This window comes from Daktulosphaira vitifoliae, unplaced genomic scaffold (assembly GCF_025091365.1).
Source record: "Daktulosphaira vitifoliae isolate Bord-2020 unplaced genomic scaffold, ASM2509136v1 Scaffold_3, whole genome shotgun sequence".
Taxonomy (NCBI): Eukaryota; Metazoa; Arthropoda; class Insecta; order Hemiptera; family Phylloxeridae; genus Daktulosphaira; species Daktulosphaira vitifoliae.
The window spans coordinates 45,425,091-45,448,264 of NW_026099574.1; the positions used below are offsets into that span (position 1 = coordinate 45,425,091).

General features: G+C 24.3%; 2 protein-coding genes across 4 annotated transcripts; both read right to left on the reverse strand.

Moving 5' to 3' along the window:
* Positions 1-4,054: 4,054 nt before the first annotated feature.
* LOC126902615 (CDP-diacylglycerol--glycerol-3-phosphate 3-phosphatidyltransferase, mitochondrial) lies at positions 4,055-9,077 on the reverse strand. Its single transcript, XM_050680067.1, has 7 exons — positions 8,752-9,077; positions 8,544-8,666; positions 8,331-8,474; positions 8,113-8,273; positions 7,820-8,055; positions 7,313-7,753; positions 4,055-4,334 (listed from the first exon to the last, which is right to left on the reverse strand). The coding sequence occupies exons 1-7, from the start codon at positions 8,839-8,841 to the stop codon at positions 4,141-4,143; spliced, it is 1,389 nt and encodes a 462-aa protein (XP_050536024.1). The 5' UTR covers positions 8,842-9,077; the 3' UTR covers positions 4,055-4,140.
* Positions 9,078-11,217: 2,140 nt separating this feature from the next.
* LOC126902625 (uncharacterized) lies at positions 11,218-21,327 on the reverse strand. 3 transcript variants are annotated; one of them, XM_050680086.1, is made up of 4 exons: positions 20,958-21,327; positions 17,097-17,241; positions 16,307-16,455; positions 11,219-13,110 (listed from the first exon to the last, which is right to left on the reverse strand). In XM_050680086.1, exon 4 carries the CDS (start codon positions 13,105-13,107, stop codon positions 12,364-12,366), a length of 744 nt encoding a protein of 247 aa, XP_050536043.1. In that variant the 5' UTR covers positions 13,108-13,110; positions 16,307-16,455; positions 17,097-17,241; positions 20,958-21,327; the 3' UTR covers positions 11,219-12,363. The 3 variants fall into 3 exon arrangements, with proteins under 3 accessions (XP_050536040.1, XP_050536043.1, XP_050536041.1); XM_050680084.1 differs by lacking the exon at positions 16,307-16,455 and having other exon boundaries at positions 11,564-13,110; positions 20,958-21,323; XM_050680083.1 differs by lacking the exons at positions 16,307-16,455; positions 17,097-17,241; positions 20,958-21,327 and adding an exon at positions 16,852-17,089 and having other exon boundaries at positions 11,218-13,110.
* Positions 21,328-23,174: the final 1,847 nt, after the last annotated feature.

Below are 23,174 nucleotides of genomic sequence, written 5' to 3' on the forward strand. Positions count from 1 at the left end.
TTCATTTCACATTTTTCATTGAATTTATCGACACCTAACATACAGCCTGACTTTCCTTTTTCTCTCTGAGCCAATAAAAATTGTTTATCAACTTCAATTGTAATTAAGTTTAAAGCGTCAGAATGAGCGATATCAAATAAGTCATCAAGCTTATTGACAAAGTCCTTTTCATTTCTTGTGTCTGATAATAACTTTCTAGTCGCATGTTTTTGTAATTTTCTCCATTCATTGTATAATGATTCAATTTTTTTAACGGAGTGACATATTTTTTAATAGGTATTTTGGCAAAAAATTTTGATTTCATTGTACACTAATGAAGCACTATCGTGAACATTTAAATTAACCACGCACATGTTATAAAAAAGAACACATAGTACTTGTTTATTTGATGGCAACTTACTGCCGACGATTTGATTTGACATATAACCAATTAAATAAATTTTATTTGTATCACAAAGGTTCATTTTAGATGTTGAAGCCATTTTTTTTAAAAATTATTTAGATCTAAACTTTTTTTAAGTTGTATAATTAGAAACGTAAGTATAAAATATAAGAAAATTGTTGAATATGAAATTCATGAACAACGAACGACAGTTGATCGATTATGATCTAAACTTTTCATCTTAATCTTGGAAAGCTACATTTTAGCTGGCTATATATGTAGGCTCATCTTTTCAAGAATACCAGATAAAAGAAAACAATTAAGTGTTTAAAAATAATAATCAATAACTTTATCTTGAAAATGACTTTTTTATTAGCATAAACAATAAACAACATAAATTTTATGGCTCTAAAAAAACTAAAAAATCACCCTTGGGGGGTTATTTTTAACCCCCTTGGGGCACGTCTTAGAGTTGACCAATCGTCTTCAAATTTTGTACAATTTATTTTTTCATGTATTCGAATAATTCTAAGGGGTGGCACTTTGTAATATTAAAAAAAAAACCTCTCATGTAGCTAAGGGTCACCCTACTTAACACTATATCTATCTATGAAAAAGAGTTTTCATTGTTATCATCAGTATTTAAATAGTATTTTGGTAGTGTTTTCCTGTATTTATATCACTTCTGCATCTATTCCAAAAGTACTGTTCCTGATATTTCACGTTCCTATCAAATACCATTTTAACCAATATTCCAGTATTGATAAATATTTTACCACAAAATACTGGCTCTATAGAATAATTGTCCTGATTTGCATGCGCCCCCATTTTATTAGGTTTATTTAGAAACCCAGCTTCAATAATATTTTTATAAATAATAATATTATTTATATCATAAGTATAATATATGTTTGAGTCTATATATAATATTAACTGACATAAAAAATAATAATAATAACGCTATGTAGATTATAGTATAAATATCCTATCTTTTTAATTCATTATTAAAATACAAAATAATAGCACACTGGGGTCGCAGTACAGTGTAAATGTGGCATAGTTGAGAAAAGTATAGATGATATCTGACAGTGATTAAAATTATTATCATTAGAAACGCTTCGATGCAAATCTATTAAATGTTTAATTTTAAGACATTGGTGGATTATTCCAAAAGCAATATGAACTCCTATTTCCTTATATATATCCTGATTACAAGTTTTATGATTAAGTATGAGCTGAGAAAGTGGTAATGCCGAATTTTACCAATTTCATGTCATTACACAATTAATGTTACTTCCCCTTCTACGGTATTATTAGATAAAAAATTTTAGAACAATATATAATATTTTTCAAATTAATATAGGATTTATGTCAAAAAAATATTTTCAAAAAAAAAAAAGATGTGAATTGGTTGGACCAACCAATAAATAGGGTTAAAGAACCTTTAACCCTATTTTATTAATATGCCAATATTTACACTAATTTCCTAAAAACATCTTCAAATAAGTTTTTATGCAAAAATTTGATACATTTTTTTGAACTCGGCGATTTATACACAAAAATCGTACTTTTTTCTTTAAATTTGATGTCCATTTTCACCACAATAAATCCAGAAAATAATTTTTGTTTTCAAAATTTAGTAAAGTAAAACTTCTATATAACTAAATATCACGAGGAACATAAAAGAATCGTAATATAAAACAATTTGAAAGAGAATTTGTCATAATAACATATTTTTGGGCATTACTCATTTTATATCTTTTATGTTAACAACTTTATGGACTTCATTCAATATTTCCAATCTATCAAAAATTATTAAACAGTTACGTTTCGAATTTTTTTTGTATGTATAGAACAAATTGTGTTTACGACAATATTGCCTGTGTAATTATAAAATAAATATTGAAATTACAGTACTACAGTAAAATTATCCGGCTTCCCTACCAAAACTTATCTTTATCGGATACAATAAAACTTTATGCATTTTCAAACAAAAACTTTAAATCTGATAGTGACAACATTTATAAAAACAGGTTTATATCGAATAGCTTATACATTATACAAAACAAAATTAATGCATGATTAACTGTGAAGGTCAAAGTTCTCAAAAATATTTCGTTAAATAGAAATTTTACTGTTCATTACATAAGAATTAAATTAAGATACATATAAAGGTGTTAGGATTCCGGAAACATTTTGGAAAGTTCTACTTCTTATACGCGTGTTTCAAGATTTGAACTCATAATATAATGGTAAATAGTTCAATTTAAAAAAAAAGTGTGTCGGATATAAATTCTATATAAAATGATATATATTGGTTGATACAGAACCGCAAATAAAATAGGCTGCACCAAAAGTTGAGCTAGTAAGTTGCGTAAAGTCGTTTATTTATTGTAAAACAAGAAAAAAAAACCCTAATACAGTACACTAATGGGTAGGGTTGGGTTTGGTTAATATCATTAATTAATTAATTACAAATACCTATGAAATAACAGAGTTAATAAATTGAAGCGTTAACGTAGTGTCGGTGATGACGGACAATGGACGTGTCGAGCGATATCCAGATAAAACGATGCGTATAAGGCAGTGTCACGAAGATGACTTCAATTGGATGACTATAATTGTAGTGGTCATCCGCCGTGCGACACTTGGTACTGTGTACGTTGGATAGTCAAATTACCAAATACACGTAGTAGGGAAACAGATGGAAAAGAAGACGCTAATCACTACGCTTCGTATATTACAAAAGGACGCAGGAATTAAGTATTAATGAGAAATGAGTCATAAAATCATACATTAATATAATAGAGGATATGTATGATGGCACTTGTAACAGTGCAAGCAGAGTAACAAAAGATTTTAAGGTAAGAGTAGAAGTGTACTAAGGTTCTGCTTTAAGGCCTTATTTGCTATAGTGATGAAATCTATTACGATAAAAATGTAACAAAATCGAACTTTTCTGATAAATATACTGTAAATAGTAATTATAAAATTTCCTGACTGCATATTAATCTTAACAATTTCATTTTTTTCTATTTAATAATGTTAATTTCAAACTTTCAAGTTGAGCTAAAAGTTGTGGTAACAAATTAATTTTTTTTTTTTATTATAAACTTTCACTTTAAAGGATGAAATATAGAAGGTTAAAAATTATTACTTTTAACATATTAAAAATCAATATCAATAATAATTTGAAAACAATTCAATATAACAATTATATAATATAAAGTTTTATAATATTTTTTTGAATCTAAGAATTACAAATCTGGATATAATTAAGGAAATAGTTGATGTTACTTTTGTAATTATACACCAATTTCATAGAATTAAATATTATCTACATATTAGCATCGAAGCGTTTCTTATGATAGTGATTTTAATCACTGTCAGATTAAATCTATACTGGGCCCAACTATGCCACGTCCCCACTGTGCCGCGAAACTACTGTGCTGAATTTTTATACATCAACTACAAAATTTAACTTTAAATAACCAGGAATTGAGGTGAAATTTTGGATTTTTAAATTTTTCTGGGGTATTAAATGTGTTTATTAAAACATTTTATTTTCATACGAAAAATAAAAACATTAATTAGTTAATAATTATATTAAATTAATTAATTTATTAAATATTCACATAAAATAGTATAATGATAATATCCAATATAACCTAAGTACATTTAGTACATATTTTATAAACATTGACTAGATAATTTTGCTTTTAGACTATATAGATTAATATACAACAATAATAAAAGAATCAAAAATAATTTTTAAATATTTTTAAAACAAAACGAATCCATAATGGAACTATTAATTTTTCACAATTTGGTGTATAAATTATAGCTGACTTATAAGAGTCACATTTTTCCATAAAAAATGTTTTTTGAAGTTTCTGATTATCAGTTAGAATAATTATTTGTGATTCTAAGTCACAATTCAGTGATCTTGCGCCTAAAAATATAAAAAAAAATATATATACTTAGAATTATATTTTACTTCAAATTGTTATTAGTAAAATGAATCATATAGTTTTAAATTTCTACAACATAATATCTCAAGTAATTTTTTTTTTGTCTATTGTACTTTAATGATTAGTTATAGCTGAAAATGTATTATGCTATTTAGAAGTTATTAAAATATCTTGAACTGTTAAAAAGTTCATCTAAATCCAACCTAACTTAATAATATAACAAAGTAAGAAAATAGAAAAGATAGAGTAAAGGTTGAGTGTATATTTATTTTGTAGATGATGCATCATGCAGAGAAAAAATTCTTTTTACAATTTCTTTAAAATTTAGTTGAAAATTAATCCATTTAATGTCAATATTTTATTTAAAAATCGTATTTATTTTATACATATTATTTTTATTTATTTTAATTTTAATATTTATATTAATCTCAAGTTCGTATATTACCGCAGTCATTTACATATTTATGTATTAGATTAGTAAATTAATTATTAGTTAGTTAATTAGTAATTTAATAGAATATGTACATTTTCACCAAAAATGCCATATGAAATAAATAAAAAAATTCTAGTGATAGTTTAAGAAAAATTCAAAGAATATAATGATAACAAAAATGTTACAACTGATACTAATAATTTTAAACTTTCCACCTCACCTATCATATACTCGCTTATTATCACTTATATCCTCATTTCATCTACCTCGTGTTCTCTTTTGTCAAACTAGTACTCTATAAACTGTCTTACTACTACTTATTCTTCAAGAGCTGATCTCCACATTTCTGGCTTTTGATTTATTTCCTTGCTATTTTCTCCTATTAACACTATATTGTCAATGAAAAAAATGCACATTGATAAATCTAATTGTATTTCTCTAGTAATTTCATCACTATAGAAAATAGGGCCTTAAAGCAGAACCTTAGTACACTTCTACTTTTACTTTAAAATCTTTTGTTACTCTGCTTACACTGTTACAAGTCCTCTATTATATTAATGTATGATTTTATGACTCATTTCTCATTATTACTTAATTAAAAACCTCTCTCAGTACTCTATAACAAACTTTCTCCAAATCTATAAATACCACACACAGTTTTTTCTTCTATTCCCTATAATTTTCTATTAGTTGTCTTACACAAAAAATTGACTCTATTGTTGACTATCCAGGTAAAAATCCAAACTGATTTTTTGTTACTGATACTATTATTCTTTTGTCTAATACAAAAAAAAAAAAGAACTTCTATTCAGGATATAACTAAGGAAATAGGAATTAATATTGCTTTTAGAATAATCTACCAATTTTTCAATATTAAACTCTATAAACAAATTTGCATCGAATCCAGTGATTTTAATCACTGTCTGATATCATCTATATTTGTCCAACTATGCCTAATTCACACTGGGCTACCATTTTTTATGTTTTATTCACTTCGTAGCTGTAATCATTGTAAGAGTATGGCTGATCAAAAATATTATCAAATAAAAATGAAAGATAATTTTATTAACTTTAAAATAAGTCTAATATAGATTTTTTTACATACATTTTTTTCATTATTTATAATTTATTATTAATTAGAAAACATATACTTTTAACAATAGTAATTAAAAAAGAAATTTCAACAATTGATAATTACATAAAAATTCATAAGTCAGTTAGATATATATATATTAAGGTTGTTCAAAAAACAAAACTTTAGATATTTGATCACATAACTTCTTCACTTTTTTATTTGATATAAAAAACTAACACTGAAAATTTGGACTCAATCAAATGATCATTTCACAAGCCATATTGGGGTTGAAATTTAACCAAAAAGGGTTGTCTATTATTTTTCAAATTTATTTTTAATGAATATTTTTTTTTGGCCGACCCCATGTAATTGAGATTAAGGCGAGGAAGAAGAAGAAGATTTTTAATGAATAGTGTAGCTAGCCTAAACATGTATAGAATAAAAATTGTTTAGTATTAATTTCCAAATAAAAAAACATTCTAATACATTTTTTCTCAAATTTAACATTGAGGGGAAACCTGATTACCCGTGTTCATACACATTTTTAGTAGGTTTTTATTTAATTTTTGTCTAAGTTTTAGTGAATAATTTTTAAAAATAGGTGTATTATATCAAAAGCAAAATTAATTCCTATTTCCTTCATTATTCCTGATTAGTAGTTCTTTAATTTATAATTATAATATATGAATAAATATTTATTATAGCAATTAAAGTATGAGATTGATATTTAACAATTTAGTATTGCAATTTTTACAGAGAAATTATAAAAAATTTTAAAGTAGTTTTTATTACTTTTCTGGCAAACGTGTATAAAAGTTGAGAAGCTTGATTCAAAACTTTTCAGAAAATAATTTGTTATTAATTATAAATAAATGGTTTACAAGGAATTTTGATCAGAGTTATTAATATACTTTTCTTGATCAATTTTTCACGCTTATTTAAAATCTACAATAAGATTTTTTCTACCAATAGTAATTTTTAATATAATTACTATTTAGTTAAAAACTATAGAATATAACTATACAGAATATAGTTCTGATTATTTAAATTATATAATCTATTTTAACACCAAAAGTTACATAGAAATGATTACTATTTATATTAAAATAGTTTATTATAATTTAAATACAAAAATATAATTAGCAAAAATTTTAGGCTTTTATAATAAATTTACTGTTCATAGTAATAATATAAGTTCATGACCAAATATCAATCTAAATAAAACCATATTTCAAATTTTCATAAAATTTTTTATTTATTATATTTTATTTGTCTAAATTTCTAACATTAAGTGATTTTTTTTTGTTATTTTTCTTTAATGTTTCTTCTATTAGTACATAAAATTTATTTATACTACAATATTTTAATCATACAATTGTAATATGTATTTAAATTTAGCAAAGAAATTTACAGTATACTTTTGATAATTTATAAATAAAATTATATATTACCATAATTTGAAGATCCAATAATTGTAAAAATCGGCCATTTATAATTTTTTGGAATGTACCATAAACCTTTAGAATGAAACGTCCAACCAGTTTTTTCATATTCAAAACATTTAATTCGGTTCTCTAAATTATATTTTTGTACTTCTTTATAAAAATTACTAGTTAGCACACTATATGCTGTAGGTATAAAACTGGCAGGTCCTTTAGCTGTTTGGAATGAATTAGCCATAGGATGAGAAAACAGTACATTGATGTTAGCTTTTGATTTCTTAAATAGAGTTTTGATGTAAATATCAGGTAGATTAAAATAACCTGTAGCCAAATTTAATGTTGATTCAGCTTCAGCATGTTCTAAAAATTTCGTTATTATTTCACTATCATTATGTATGCCAAAAGGTGGAAATTCAATTAATGGAAAAACTACAGTATCACTCGATAATTCTGCAAATATATCAAAAAATATATATTTATAAAATATAAATAAGTATTTATGTTTATTACATTTACCTTCACCCGAGCAGATTTTTTTTATATGAGAATTATAATAGTTAAGAAGTAAAAATTTTGCTTCAGATGCAAAACTGTTGTATAGGCTTTTATAAGGATGATATTTCATGGATGAATCCAAACAAAGAGTATTTTCTGATGAAAGATGAAATGAAATCTTGCCTACTAAATCTATTAACCCAGCATAAAAATCAACTAATGGTTTGCTGTCTTTAATGAGTATATATCTGTCTTGCCTGATTATAAAAGCATAAATAAAATATGATTTATAAAATATTTAAACCATTAAGTACCTATTTGTAAAGTAATCTTGACTTAAGTTAGCACCACTAATTAAAATATTATCATCAAAAATATATACTTTCATATGTTGTAATCCTACTAGTTCATTGTAGCGTTCTGCTAAAAGCCATCTTACGATACCTCTTAATTTTGGAGTATGGTACAAAAAAACCTTAAAGAATTATTGAAATATCATATAAAAGACTAGTTTTAAATCATTTTTACCTACACGACAATTATTTGAGGAATTTATTAAAGGTAACAACAAAGTTCTTGAAGAATTTTCTTTACCTCTTGATCCTCTGTTTGCATCCAATAAAATTCTTACACTTAAATCAGGGATTTTATCAAGCATTTTTTTAATTGTATTAATCTATATAATAAATTAAAATAAATAATTAACACAATACAAATAAGACATGAATAGATATTAAATGATTACCAAAAATACTTCTTGTTTGCCGGTACCTATGTATAAAGAAGCAATTACAATACGGGATTTAACATTACTACATTGTTCAATTAAAGTTTGGTAGAATTCAGATGGACTTCTTAACAACTTTATCTTCAAAATTATATAATTTTTATTAAAAAATTTAACAAAAAACTTGACAAATTCAAGAAAAAAATTATTTTATTATAAGTCTTACATTACAAGCATTAACAGGAAAATTAGGAACTGATTTCTTCAACCATTCAAATTTTGGCAAATATTTTTTATCGTCATTTTCAACAGACATTTTTCAAAAATAAAAAAAATAATAGTCAATTCTTGTTTAGTTGGTAAACAAAGTTTGTTTTATTTTAGAAAATAAATTCATAAATTTCAAATGTCAAGTAAATATACTTGAATACTACTTAATACATTATAAAAATATATTAACTACTTTTAAATATTAATATTTAATAACTTTAAAAATTACTTCAAACATAATTAACTATGCCAATATTTCTGGTATGCAACAATAGATTAAATTTAATACACATAGATAAACCACGGCAATCAGACTACTGGAAAACGTTTTTTTTTAATTTATACCAAGAGAGATGGCGCTATATACTCCAAGGAAAAATATTAAATATTTGATAATAACTATCCAGCTTGTTGATATTTATATAATAGCCTTGATTTTCAATGGACGACTGCCATCGCTAGCGACAAATAAGATAAGAACCAGTTATTATTAAAAGACAGTATATTTTTTTATTTAAATGAAATATTTCTTTAACATACGAATTCGGTGAAACATAATGTATTTTCTGTTTTATTAATATTGATTTATTTTTAATATTCCCTGAGCATTGAGAATATTAATAGTTACACAACTTCTATTGATTTGTCCAAAAAATGTTGAAAAATTAAATTACATGTGTTTCTTTCAAATTCTCTCTGTAATTGAGTTTTTCATTAGATTTTCATACAAATCATAACAAAAAAGAACTTATTATCTTTTATATACTCAATTAAAATTTCATTAAGATTATTTTAAAAGTTATGTCATTTTTAAAACGTAGAAAAAAAAGTTGAAAATGCATTTTTTTGAGACCTAAATGCACTTTTCTAAACCTATTTTCACCGATTTTGAGTTTGCTATTAAGTTTTTTTCTTTTTTGAGATTATTACTTATTAGTAAAAAACGACTATTTTTGTATAAAAAAAAATGTTAGCACAGCGGGGTCGTGGCACAGTATGGACGTGGCATAGTTGAGGCAAGTAATTAAAATCACTATCATAAGAAATGCTTCGATGCAAATCTGTAGAAATTTTGTGCTAATTTGTCAATAAATATTTTGAAAACATTAGAAAAAATAATTTTAATTGTCTGTATGGAGAACATGTATAAGTTTAATTATACTGTTTAATTGATAATTTTTTTTTTTTTTAATTTTTGGTGGTAATATCTCTAACTAGATACAAATTGTAATCATTTGACGTATCGTTGAAAAAAGTAGGTCTTGTTAGAGCTGAGAAATTAAATGATAGTAGCAAAAAAACTATATAGTAAAATAATTTTAATATGTATAAGAAAATTCTTCTCACGAGGGGAGACTACAGTGAGGAATCCTTGATGTTTATTGAAGTTATTGAATCTAAATAAGATAAAAATCAAATGAGTTGACACATTATTTTCTAACTCAAAAAAAAATAAGAAAAAAATGCAAAAAATTCCTTTTCTCAAGTGGGTTGGTACTCCGTACTTATAGAGTGATAGACGCATGTAAAACAGACTCAAAAATGTACGTCGCGTACGCCAGATGATAAAAAAGGTAATTTAAACTAATTCAAATTTCAAAGATATTTTTCTCCACTTAAAAGAAGCAAAAAAAATTAAATATGTTTAACTTTCTATGCTATATCATTTTGATTCATATAATATTTATGAAAATCAGTGTATTCCCCTTGTCAGGTATTTTAAATTAAAATAAAATACAAAACCCAAAATTTAAACACAAAAATATCATATTTTTTAATACAGTAGTCATTTTTACCATGAAGATAAATCCAGAAGTCAAATTTTTTTTCAAAATTAAGTATATTACATAAGCTTTAATTTTAGATATATATAAAAGTGTCAGTATTTGCGGAACATTTTCAAAAGTTAATTGTAATTATATATATATATATATAATTTATTTATACCTTATATAGTTGAAACAACTATAAAAAATAGTTTATTTTATTTAGTCCTTCCAATAATATGAATGTATTGTCATTATATAACACCACATAATGCATTAACCATAACTTTTTAATTTTTTTCACGTGTACAATATTGATTGAGCAACTTTTTTCTTTTTAAAAAAGAAAAATATTAATATTAAATTATTATTTTAAATATTTAAACATTTTTACTCTTTTCGTGAACATTCAATCTCTATTAGAAGCGTGAAGAGGTTGACCAGAACCCTTAAACTTTACCAACATTTTCCATTTTCTGTGAAAAATAAAATTCTGAGCACTTGATAAAAATGTTAGTAAGTTGTAAAAGAGCCAATATACCTATTAGCTCCCCTAGATATGTCATTGTCTGCAACTATTAAATTTTGAGCATTTATTACATTGACACAAATGAGGAAGACATAATTTTATTTTTAATTATACATTTAATACTCTTTGAAGTATACATTGTTATTAAATTATGATTTTCACATTGCATTCTATTTAATTTTAATATTATAATAGGTGAATCATAACATCTTAATATTTATACATTTAAATAAAATTAATTAGGTACAACTAAATTTCATTAATATTATTCATCACTCGCGAGCTACTAAATACAACTAAATATAATATTATATATATACTGTACGGATACACTTTGAAATCTTATTAGATCATTTTTTTTCTACTAATAATGGATATTAAAAATGTAATTAAATTGAAACTATCGTAAATAAATATATAAAGCAAAAACATTTTTTCATTTATTAGTATAAGATAATTAGTTTGAATTAATAAGTAAAATCATATTTTTTTTTGTTTATGTTAAATTAAATTTGATTAAATTTATTTTTGCAGAATTGATTAAGAAATCAAATATAAAAAAATATGTTTTTTGAGTAATTACAAAATAATGATCAATATAAACATAATTACATCATCGTTCTACAATTATGTAATATCAATAATGTAACTATTCTTTCTATTTTCAATGATAAAACAAAAAAAAATGAATGCATAATAGCAAACTTTGAGAAAGAGGCTTAGTCTAAAGAAATATCAATCTTAAGTTAAAATTTTTATTTGTATTGTGTTTATGTCGCTCACTCTTTTCAACGATATCATATTTTAGAAACCTTAATTTTTCAGGAGTAATTTGAAAAATTAAAAATATATGAAAAAGAAAAATATGATCTTAAGCAGCTAAATATTGAGTTTTACTAATCTTTTAAGGCATTTTCATAACAAGTATAATTAAAAAATATCATATTATGGTGTGAGCGATATGTCTTCGGGACATTTTACATTGTTAGACAATTTTAGCCACCTAAAAGTTTTAAAAAATGTCTGCCTACGTGAATACGTATTTATAGATATCATATCTGTCTAATAACCTAAGAAATCTAATCATTATTTTTAAATCATTATATTATCATATCCTTTTTAAAAAAATGTTAGTTTGTTGTTAAATTAAGGAATTTTTCATCATATTTATTACGTCATTTAAGTTAGTTCTAATGATTTTTATTCAATATTTACACGTAAAACGTGTTTAAAACTTCCAAATTAGAAATTTATTACCGACTAAAAAAATATCTTATGATAAATTATGATTTTTAAAAGCCTTAGTTTTTTGTTTTTGAGATTCGTTTTTATTGGTTCCGTGTTTAACATAGTCAACAACTAGTTCTAATCCAATTAATGCTGTTAAATCTTCACAGTCTTTTTTGTCACTTTTTTCAGTTTTTGACGTTTCTAAACCTGTAGATTCATCTCCTTCCACGTCTATAATATTTTCTTCTTCTGGTGCTACTTGCTTATAAATTTTTGTTAAATTTTCCATTAGATAATTTGTTCCCTGTTTGTTATTAGTTTTTTCGTGGTCTTCTATGTTAGAAGATTCGGGAACTCTAAAAGCCGAATAATGTCTATCTTGTTTTATTGAATCTGAACGAATCTGCAAGTTTAATGGTTCCGTTTCAAGAGATTTAAAATATAATGGAGGATATGAAGGCTGATAAAAACTTGGATACCACAAGGGGATTTGTGATTCTGATAGAGTCTGAGGAGTATTTGCAAATTCAACTTTATTTTTTTTATGTTCGACTAATGAGGGTTCTAATTTACTATTATCTTTCCAATTTCGTTTTCTTCCTTTTTTGTTTAAAGGTAATGACGTACATGATTTTGCTTGAACAAACCGCTTTAGCATTTCACTGAAATAAAATCCTGATGGTACAAAAGTGGAATTTGTTTGATAAGGCGGAGTTGCGGCTAATAATCGATTTATCAAATCACTGTTTCTACAGTCAGCTGGCACATCTTTTATTGTACCGGACATAATCTAAAAATATTATTTGAGTTAATAAAATATTAAATAGTAGAAAATAAAACTAAAAATTAGTTTTTAATTTCTAATTGTTTTTTTTGGTGAAACTAACCCCTCATTAAAAAATTATACAACTATGAATAACTTTCATTATTTTACGAAAAAATAATATTTTTTTAAACATTGTTTTGATAATAATTCAGTTTAATATTTTTTATTATAAAAATTAATATCTTCTAGTTAATTGACAGTTCTCATAAAACTTTATAGGTCTCATAACTTCATTTAAGAGAAAAATATTGTCGAAGGGAGGACATGGGCCTCTCTAGATTTACTCCTTGACTAGACCATAAGATCAATTTGATTAATATTTCATATTATAATTATAATATGAAATATTATTAAAAAGTTCTTATAATTTTTGATTACGTATTGCTATAATATATATATTTTAAAGAGTCAAGTATAGTTGGGATCCAGCATAGTGATATATGATATTTATAAAATAAATATTATAATTTGCATTTTAATGACAAATAGTTCCTAGAAATCGTAATTTTGGATAATTTTTCTTTTTTCATTTTAAAATAGCTCTAATTTAATGTAGTTGAAAGAAGGCAGATTTTTTTGGAACATAATTTAAAATTGAACAAATCAAGGAAAATTAATTAATTTTTTACTGGATAATAAATTATATTTATAAAATAATAAAAACAATTTTTCGACTCTATGATGTCGCCCCTTGAAAAATTTGTCTAAATACTGTATTTTTATTATATACAACGCAAAATTATTACAAATATACATAAAATTAATTCCACTGAAATTACTGCTGAAAAATGGTAAATTACTAAAATTTGATTTGAACACAGCAATGTCACATAAAAAAGTAATTGGTATATTGCGGAATGATTGTAATATACAATGAAATATATACGAGTGTAGTAAACTTTAACCCCAAAGCTCATTAGTCATCATCACCCTCGACAATAATCAAGACAACATATATATTCTACAATTATATTAGAAATTATTATACTGACAATTATATTAATTACATAGTAATTTAAAATATTATTAAGTTATTATAATTCATACCACGTATACCCATTTATTAAAATTATATTCTTGACAATTTAACTTATGGATTGAGTCTTATAGTAAACATTATTGTTTATCTCTCGTGTGTATTTATATTATTACTTTGAATACACTATGTTTATTGAATATACTAGTACAGCTATTTTGTATAATAAAATTGGCATAGCAGTATAAATTTATGCTAGTATATTATTCATCTTAACAAACATAAATTTTTATTTTGAATATTTAAGAAAATTGGTAATACTTTTAATATATTATTTAGACTATAAAACTGAATTCTTATTAAGATGTTCTAGGTTTTGTTTAATTATTTAGAAATAAATATATGGCGCATTTTTTAATTCTAGTCAGAATTCATAAATCTTAAAAAAAAGAATCCCTAATATTTTTTTTTATATATTGCGGTCATATAAAATTGTAATAAAATATTTTAGAATTTCTAATATATATTCATTAAAAAAAAAGTGTGCGGAAAAATAAATGAAGTATATAATTTATTGACTTTGATTTCTTTTAAATTTGGTAACCGATTTTAAAATAGCGAGAATATCGGAAACAAAAGACTTGCAAAAGACAAAATGGGCCCTGATAATGCACATTATGAACAGTTGACAACCGGACAGACAATGAGAAATAATATTCTCTAGCATGGTGAGAATAATTCAATTACAACGAACAAATGGAATATTCGAACCCAATTTGCAATATAACCACATCAGACCCCTCATGTATTTCTCATTTATACTTCATATTTCTCGCATATTCTATTGTCCTCGTATATAATACGCGTAACACATTTCTGTGAACTATTTTGGAGTTAAATACTCATTCCCACTTGATAAATTCTAATTAAAATTCTTATATTTAGTTTGTACTAAAAAATCTCTTTATACTAAATTTACATATCATTATTACGATAATATAGTATATCGTTACGTGAAAACCAAAAGGTTCTATCATGTATGAAAATTGTGTAGATGATAGAACCATTTAGTTTTCATACCACGATATTACAAAAGGTAATTACATACTTGATTATAAGTATTTTTCAAAATATCTTGTTTTACAACCATTATACCTTAAGTATTAAGAAAATTATTTTATGGCAATATACCTAGCCCAAAACACAACCTGCAGAATATTATTCTTATTGTGTAGAAAAAATAAAGTATTAAAATATACATTCCTATTGTATTCGAAAAATAATATATACCTAAATTAAACTTTTATATTTCTAAGCACAATAATATTCTGATTAGGATTTTTAAATGTTAAAAAAGATCGAGCAAAGTTAATATGCTCGGAAGCAGAAATATTTATTATAGTTTGTTATAAAACTACTCTAAATTTTATAAAGTACAGCGAATTATCTCAATTTTTAATCACAAATCATAAAATTAAATTCATATACATTTGTAGTGACTAGTAATTATTTTGTTTAAAAATTGTTCAATTTGCCCTTTTACTTGGGCAAAATAGAAAAAAATAATTAAAATATAGAAGGTGATTCTTTTAAAGTTAAGCAATCAATTTCTTTTAATATAATAATGTTCAGAAAACTTTCTGACTTTTTTAGTTTTATATATTTATCTATTTATTAATCATTAAGTACTTTTTAAGTCGTTTATTCCTTGTAAGGATACCAACTTTGTTGTTTAAATAGCAACATACATATTTAAGTAACTTATAAAAAAATTAGTGTATTGTAGAAAATGACTCGTTCATAACAACTTTTAAACAAGTAACTCAGAATTTGTTAACATTTTTATACCAAAGTGGAAATGTATATACAAATCTAATAAAAATATTAAAAAATTGTCTTGAATTCATAGAATAATTATTTTTAAAAACAAGACGTTGAAGAGTTTATGTTTATCCTGTCAACATATTTGAATAAATAAACGTTATTCAAAATAATGCATTTTCATTTAACATAAATAATTTACTAGTTTTTAGTAATCAGGGTAAATATAAACATATTTAAATTGTAATCAGTAATGAAAAAAACCCATTTTATTAAACAATGAACACTATGAAAAAGAGTCTCTTGGGAATGGCAAACTGCCGAATATAATAGTAAAGACACCCTAGGAACAAAAGATCCTACCCTAGTACAAACAATAGCACTGTTCGCTATTGAGGGTTGTTAGTGGTCAAATATAATACGGTCTTATTGAAGTCAATGTCGTTTTCAAATTAGACAGAACTCCATTCAATTGAAATTTTCCTCATAAATCTTTATTTAAAGTGAACGTTCTGTACAAAAATTCAGGTTATAATTCATTTTTTTATACACAATCAATACAATTTTTTAACTCAGTGATATTTTTTACATATCTTATGTATTTTAAAAAGAAATATTAACATTCTTATCCACCAAAAACTGTTGCAATTAGTGTTTACGATATGTTTTCAACCCAGTCACGAGAAACTGTACGTCAAAATGTTGACAATTTTCTTATTGTTAGACACTATTAGAAAAAATTAGTTTATGCAGGATGGCTCTATAGGAAGTTGTTATATTATTAGTTCTCTCTTTCAACAATACATTGAAGCGGATACAGTATTATTATTAATTGGGAAATGAGTAACTTTTCAATATAGAAATATCTGTCAATTTTTATAATTAATCAGCAAGAAAACTTTATGCACCTTATTTCTTGTAATATTTCTTTGCATTTAAAATATTTTATCCAAAGAGTCAGTATGAATTAACGTTAAATAGAAAACTGTAAAGAATTAAAAGTTGGTTAATTTGTAACTTGCATCTACCCATCTTCAATATTTTTCGCTGATGCTAATTACTCTGAAAGAGACACAAACTTTAATACTCTTTGAAATTCGTATCGTGTACCACTGCCGATTTAATTACAAGATGGTTGTTTAATGCCCCCTACCTTTTCAACAAACTAATTAAAACGCTTGAGACCCGAACAAACACTATTTTCTTTTGCTTGTCTCGTTTTTCTTTCCTCAGATCTTCTTATTTAATGCGTCACAATATCATCACAGTGACACTTCTGTACCACGTAAAATATAAATCTGTAACAAATTGAAATATCCTTAAATATAAAATTATAATGTACAATTTACCATAGCGGTAATTAAATATATAATGATTTTAGTCGTTATTTTAATTGACAATGGATTATAAGCCATAACATTTGTCAACAAAAAAATTTTATTATTCGTTTTATTATTATTTTTGTAATTAATTTATTTGTTCCGATTGGTAATCCATTTTTGAGTTGTTTAATTAATGCATTATCGTCAGAAATTCTTATGACCATTTAATAAGAAATTTGTAAACACGCTTTAAAGTTGGGTAGACCATTAAGATGATATAAATGCTTATAAGGTTTCTTTAGCTGTCATAGACTTGAAATTTGTTATTATGCGGTACATAAAATTTGAAACCTTCTTAAGTTTTTTATTTTTAATAGTGTATTACACCTATTTAAAGTTTTTGATATAATTCAATTTATATAAAATTTCCATGTTTATAAACTTATAGTGTTGACCTAGAGTAGTACAAATCTAAAGCCTTTCGATTTTCAATAAAATTTTTTTGTCATTTTAATAGAATTTTCACTGTATAACAATGATAATAAAATATATTAAAATAATAATAATTAAACAACAAATTAGTATCAAGACATTTATTTAAAAAAATCAAAACTTTTGTCATAAATCAACAAACTTTTTGTTTGGAAATAATAAATGGTCGGTTTTGTGAGTTAAACTTTTCTTTAATAGAAAAAAGGTGTATTTAGTAACTAATTCACAACGGTAAAATCATTTTGAACAAAATTTTTATAAAATATTTTTAATTTTTATGAAATAAAACATTTAAAATGGTGTTAACATATTCGTAGTCTTTACATTGCATCCCTAAGTATAATCTTTATTGAATGATAAATATTTATTGATCATATTTAACTAAAATTATTATGAACAAAGATTCCCAAAAAAATGTACATTTTTTAAAGGTTTCTTTTTAAAATTATTTTATTTATCATAAATTCCAAAGATAATATTTAATTCATTATATTTAAGTTAAAATGTCTTTTTTTGTATTGGAGTATTTACGGTTGGATTGTTAAACGATCATAACTGATCTTTGTATTTTCAAGAAATATAAAATGAATGTTATTGAGGACAAGCTGTACATCTACTCTGGTGACGTATTTTAATTTCAATATCTCAATATAAAAAAATCTTATTATTTGAGTGCTTTAATGCGTAAAAAATACGAACTTAAAAAAGATGAAAAAATCTGCTCAGAATAAATTAAGACGATATTTCTCGTTGTGTTTTCACACCAGACACCTTCATTACAAGAGCAAACAGAGAGGAAAAGTAAAAAAAAATAAAACACTTTTATTCAGCTACCCATCAGTAAGAAGAGTGGGAAGGAAAGAGATGCAAAAATGCACCGGCTGTATAATTTACATAAATTGGACGGGTGTCCCTCAACGGGACCTAAAAATCGGCAGAGATTAATGGCGTCATTTTTGAATTGCGTACAGGAAAAAAATCATTTATTTTTATTAATATTGATGATCATCAATGTAGCTAAAAGACTTTTGAATAATTTAATCGTCACCTGAATGGATAAACATAATGCCTAAAGGTAATTAAATATAATTAACGATGTAAAAAAACTTGATTGAAACTTGATTTTTGCAGTCAGTTGGATTAAATATAGTTAGTTCAACCATAATATCTAGTTGGAATTATTAAATAAAATTCAGTTAACCAATGGCGTTCTCAGAGTTTTATCTTGAGTAGGATTGCATAAGAATTTATTTAAATTATATCTTTTATTATATATTTATTTTCATAAGGAGGTTCTATCTATCATACTCCCTACCGCAATAACGATCATGTAATTAACTATTTTTATAGTTGGTTCAATTAACTATGATATTGTTCTCCTAACTGCAAAATTATTGGTTTACTATATTAATTATATATAATTATTTTTACTATAATTTTTGATTATGCTATTCTTATATTATTTTCATTGCAGTTTTTAATTAATTAATAATTTTTAAAAATTAAACCTCAAAACTATTTTTAGAAATAATTTTTTTTTATAAAATACTTAATTTTTATCATGGTTATGTAAAGAAATAATAGTTAATAATTCTAAATTATTTTAAAAAAATATGAATAAACGAAAAAATAAAGAGTGTATTTTTAATAAAACACATTACATATGGGCTATATCTAATTCAAAATAATACTTTTAATCTAGGCTACATAGCCAAGTCGGAAACACGTCCTTCGATGCGTAGGTACTAGGTTTCGATTTTGTTGTGATGATTTTTGTAGGTTTTTCCGTCCTTTTTATTACAACTAGCATAGTGTTTTAGAGAGAACGTTAGAAATAAATAGAGTAATAATAATAATAATAATAATAATAATCTTATTATTATAATTATAAAAATAAATTGTTAATAACTTGTAATTAATTTATTATTATTTTAATGTAGGTTCACGAGATCATTAGATTTCGAATTACTGAAACTAAATGTAATAGCATATAAATTTTTAATGTATTTTAACATGCACTATAAGGGTTAGTTCGTCATAGCAGTCAAATTTTAGACAAACAGAAACACCATACCATTTGTGATAAAATAAAATAACCAAAGGTATGTAGTAAATTCTGTTTTAAAAGATAAATATTTTAAAATAAGAATAATAAAAATAAAAATTAGAACAAATTTATCTTGTTCATTTTACTCACATAATAGCATATTTATAGTTTTAAATGACTCAGTATACTGAAAAAATTATTCTTAATATTAGAATACTTAAAAGAATTTTTGCTACCATAAGAAGTTAAAAAAACATTGAATTTACTATTATATTTCTTTATCATATATTAATAGAATAGCCAGGAATTTTTAATAAAGGTTCCTCTTAGAGAATTTTTTGATTTGGATTTCTCCATCCAAGTCAAAAAATTCTCTCACTGAACCATAATTAGCTTTCTTTTTGCTCATCGTTTCATCTTCAAAATGATATTATAGTCAATGGTGAAACATTGGCCCTGTGGATATTCCTTTGTTGTCAAATCTATTTATAAATAGGCTTGAAAAATAATTAACTGTTTTCGTTTAATTAGACCTCCTGTCCTTTAAACAAGATACGCATTGAAATTTTATTCTCACTAACTTAATGCCAAAAATAATTATGGAGTTTTCAAATATTACTAAAATATCTTAATGAATTTATTTATAAAGTTGAAGACAATGATTAGAACAATTTTATTAGTTTCTTATTATTTAATCTATTTAATTTTGTCTTATACTATACATTAAATATTTACTAAAATTTGTTATAATTTTAAGTAGGAATTCAAATTTTAAACCTCTAAATATGACATTGGTAAAAGCTCTTTTTAAGGAATATTTTTAAGATTAGCAAGTTTCATTAAGAGAGTTATAAATTAATTATTTTAGGATGTTATATTTTCTATCGATAATTTAAATGTCAATATAATTTAATTTTAAATTGGTAATTTTGCCTTTGTTTTGTTCTTAACATAAAAAATATATTAAAAAAAAAATCGTCGATACACAAAAGAAATCATTTATTATGTATTCACAGCCTTATCCTAGAAAATAACTCTTAATAAATCCTAGAAAAATTGTGTTTTTAATACATCTATGTTAGAATAAGTATATATATTTACATATTTAGGAACATACTTAAACTAAATTATTAAAATTTATACTTTTACATACTTTACTATATTTACGTTGATGCTTGAAATTCTTATAAGATCAAAAATTCTCTATACCTTTTGAAAGTTATTGTACATATAATAAAAAATATTAACTGTTAAATTTGAATTCCTTTAAAGCTTTTATACTTAATAAAGTGGGTTAAAATTATTAATTAAATAAATATATATCTCTACTCTTTAAGTACTAAAGATTTTGTAAGCATGCAGATATGAGTAACAACCGCAACGGTTTGACGAGATCTGTGGTGACGTAAGTCGAGGAAAACTATAGAAGTCCATTTGTTTGCGTGCGTGGTGTATGAATAATGCGCTTTAAATTGAACACCCAGTCCCGCCTACAGGACGTCCTTTTCCACCCCTTGTACTTGGTTACCTCTTGAGCCATCTTCTGTGTAATATATTTAGATCACCCTTCCTCAATTGACAAAACAATCATTTTTATTCGCTAACATTTAACAGCTATGTAATATAAGTTGCATTTAAATTTAACAAAAAGTCATATGCATAAACACACAAAACATTATGTCATCAACATAGACATAAATATGTATATATATGGTACAAGTACCGCACAGACTAAAACTCTATGCATATTATAAACAAGTATACACTTAATGTCCAAGGGCATAATATTCAATTGCTTTATTGTGGACACATATTTTACGCTTTATAGTTACCATTATTTCAAATATATTAAGTCTTACAGACATAAAATTTTTCAAGATTAAAACGGAGACTATTTTTATTATTCCTACAAGCAATGGTGTACTCTTTGATGTAACTATCAGGGAACAATATTCTACAGTAGAGTAAAGTGTACAAAAATTGTCTCAATTTCAACTATTTCATCAATAAAAAACCAAATCCAGCATAATGGGGACGTGGCATAGATGGGTCTAATATAGATTTAATCTGACAGTGATTAAAATCACTATCATAAGAAACGCTTCGATGCATATCTGTAGATAATGTTTAATTAAAAAAAATTAGTGGATTATTCCAAAAGCAACATGATATCATATTTTCTTATTTATATTCTGATTTATAAGTGTAATATATCAATATCTATATAATTATATTAAATATAAATATATAAAGGGAAATGGATTTATTAAAAAAAAAAAAGTATGACGAATGAAAGAGGTATAAATAGTATTTATAAAAACAAATTATATTGATTCATATATTTTTCAAAGAGTTATAGAATTATAAAATTAAAAGTATAAAAAAGAATTTTTTTAAGAAAGTCTTATTTTTTATTAAATTTGATGTTAGTTTTCACCATGAAGACAAAATAAAGTCGACATTTTTTTTTCCATAATAAAGTATATTACATAAGCTTTAATTTAAGGTATATATAAAAGTGTCAGTATTACCATTATTTTTTCAAAAGTTAATTTTTTGTGAAAAAGTTGTCATTTTGAATCCTTTCTTGTGGGCAGTTAAGTGTCAGATTATAAAAAATATATACCAAATGATAGTTAAAGACATCAAGCATCTATAAAAAAAAAATTATATTGATTTGTTCATTTTTGAACAAAAATTTTAAAAAAATTGAAAAAATGTTGAAAATAAGCAATTTTTAAATTTGTAATTTTTTTGGAGGTTTCCCCCATTTACATGGAACGAGGAAAATTTTTTCAATTTTTGAGGGTAATTTCTTCGACTAGATACAATTAGTGATCTTTTAACGTATTTTTTTATCAAAATCAGTCCAGTGAGAGCTGAGAAAAAGTGGTAACAGACACAAAAAAAAAACATATCATAAAAAAATAATACCTTCTCAGCTTCATATCGAAGCTAAAAAAATAATATGATTACTTAAACATGTATAATAGATAATAAAAATAGATAATTGAATGCTGCTTTTTGAATAATCTACCAATTTTTTAGAATTAAACACTATCTACAGATTTGTATCGAAGCGTTTTTTAGGATAATTATTCTAATTACTGTCAGATACAATCTATACTGGACCCAACTATGCTATGTCGCCACTGTGCTGGGTTTTTTTTTGTGTTTGTTACCACTTTTTTTCAGCTCTCACCGAATCGATTTCTTTCAACAATATGTTTAAAAGATCATAAATTGTATCTAGTCAAAGACATTACTCTCATAATTGAAAAATTTTCTGTCGTTCCTTGTAAATAAGGGAAATACCAAAAAATATTACAATTTGCTAAATCGATAATTATATATCAGTATGTTATTAATT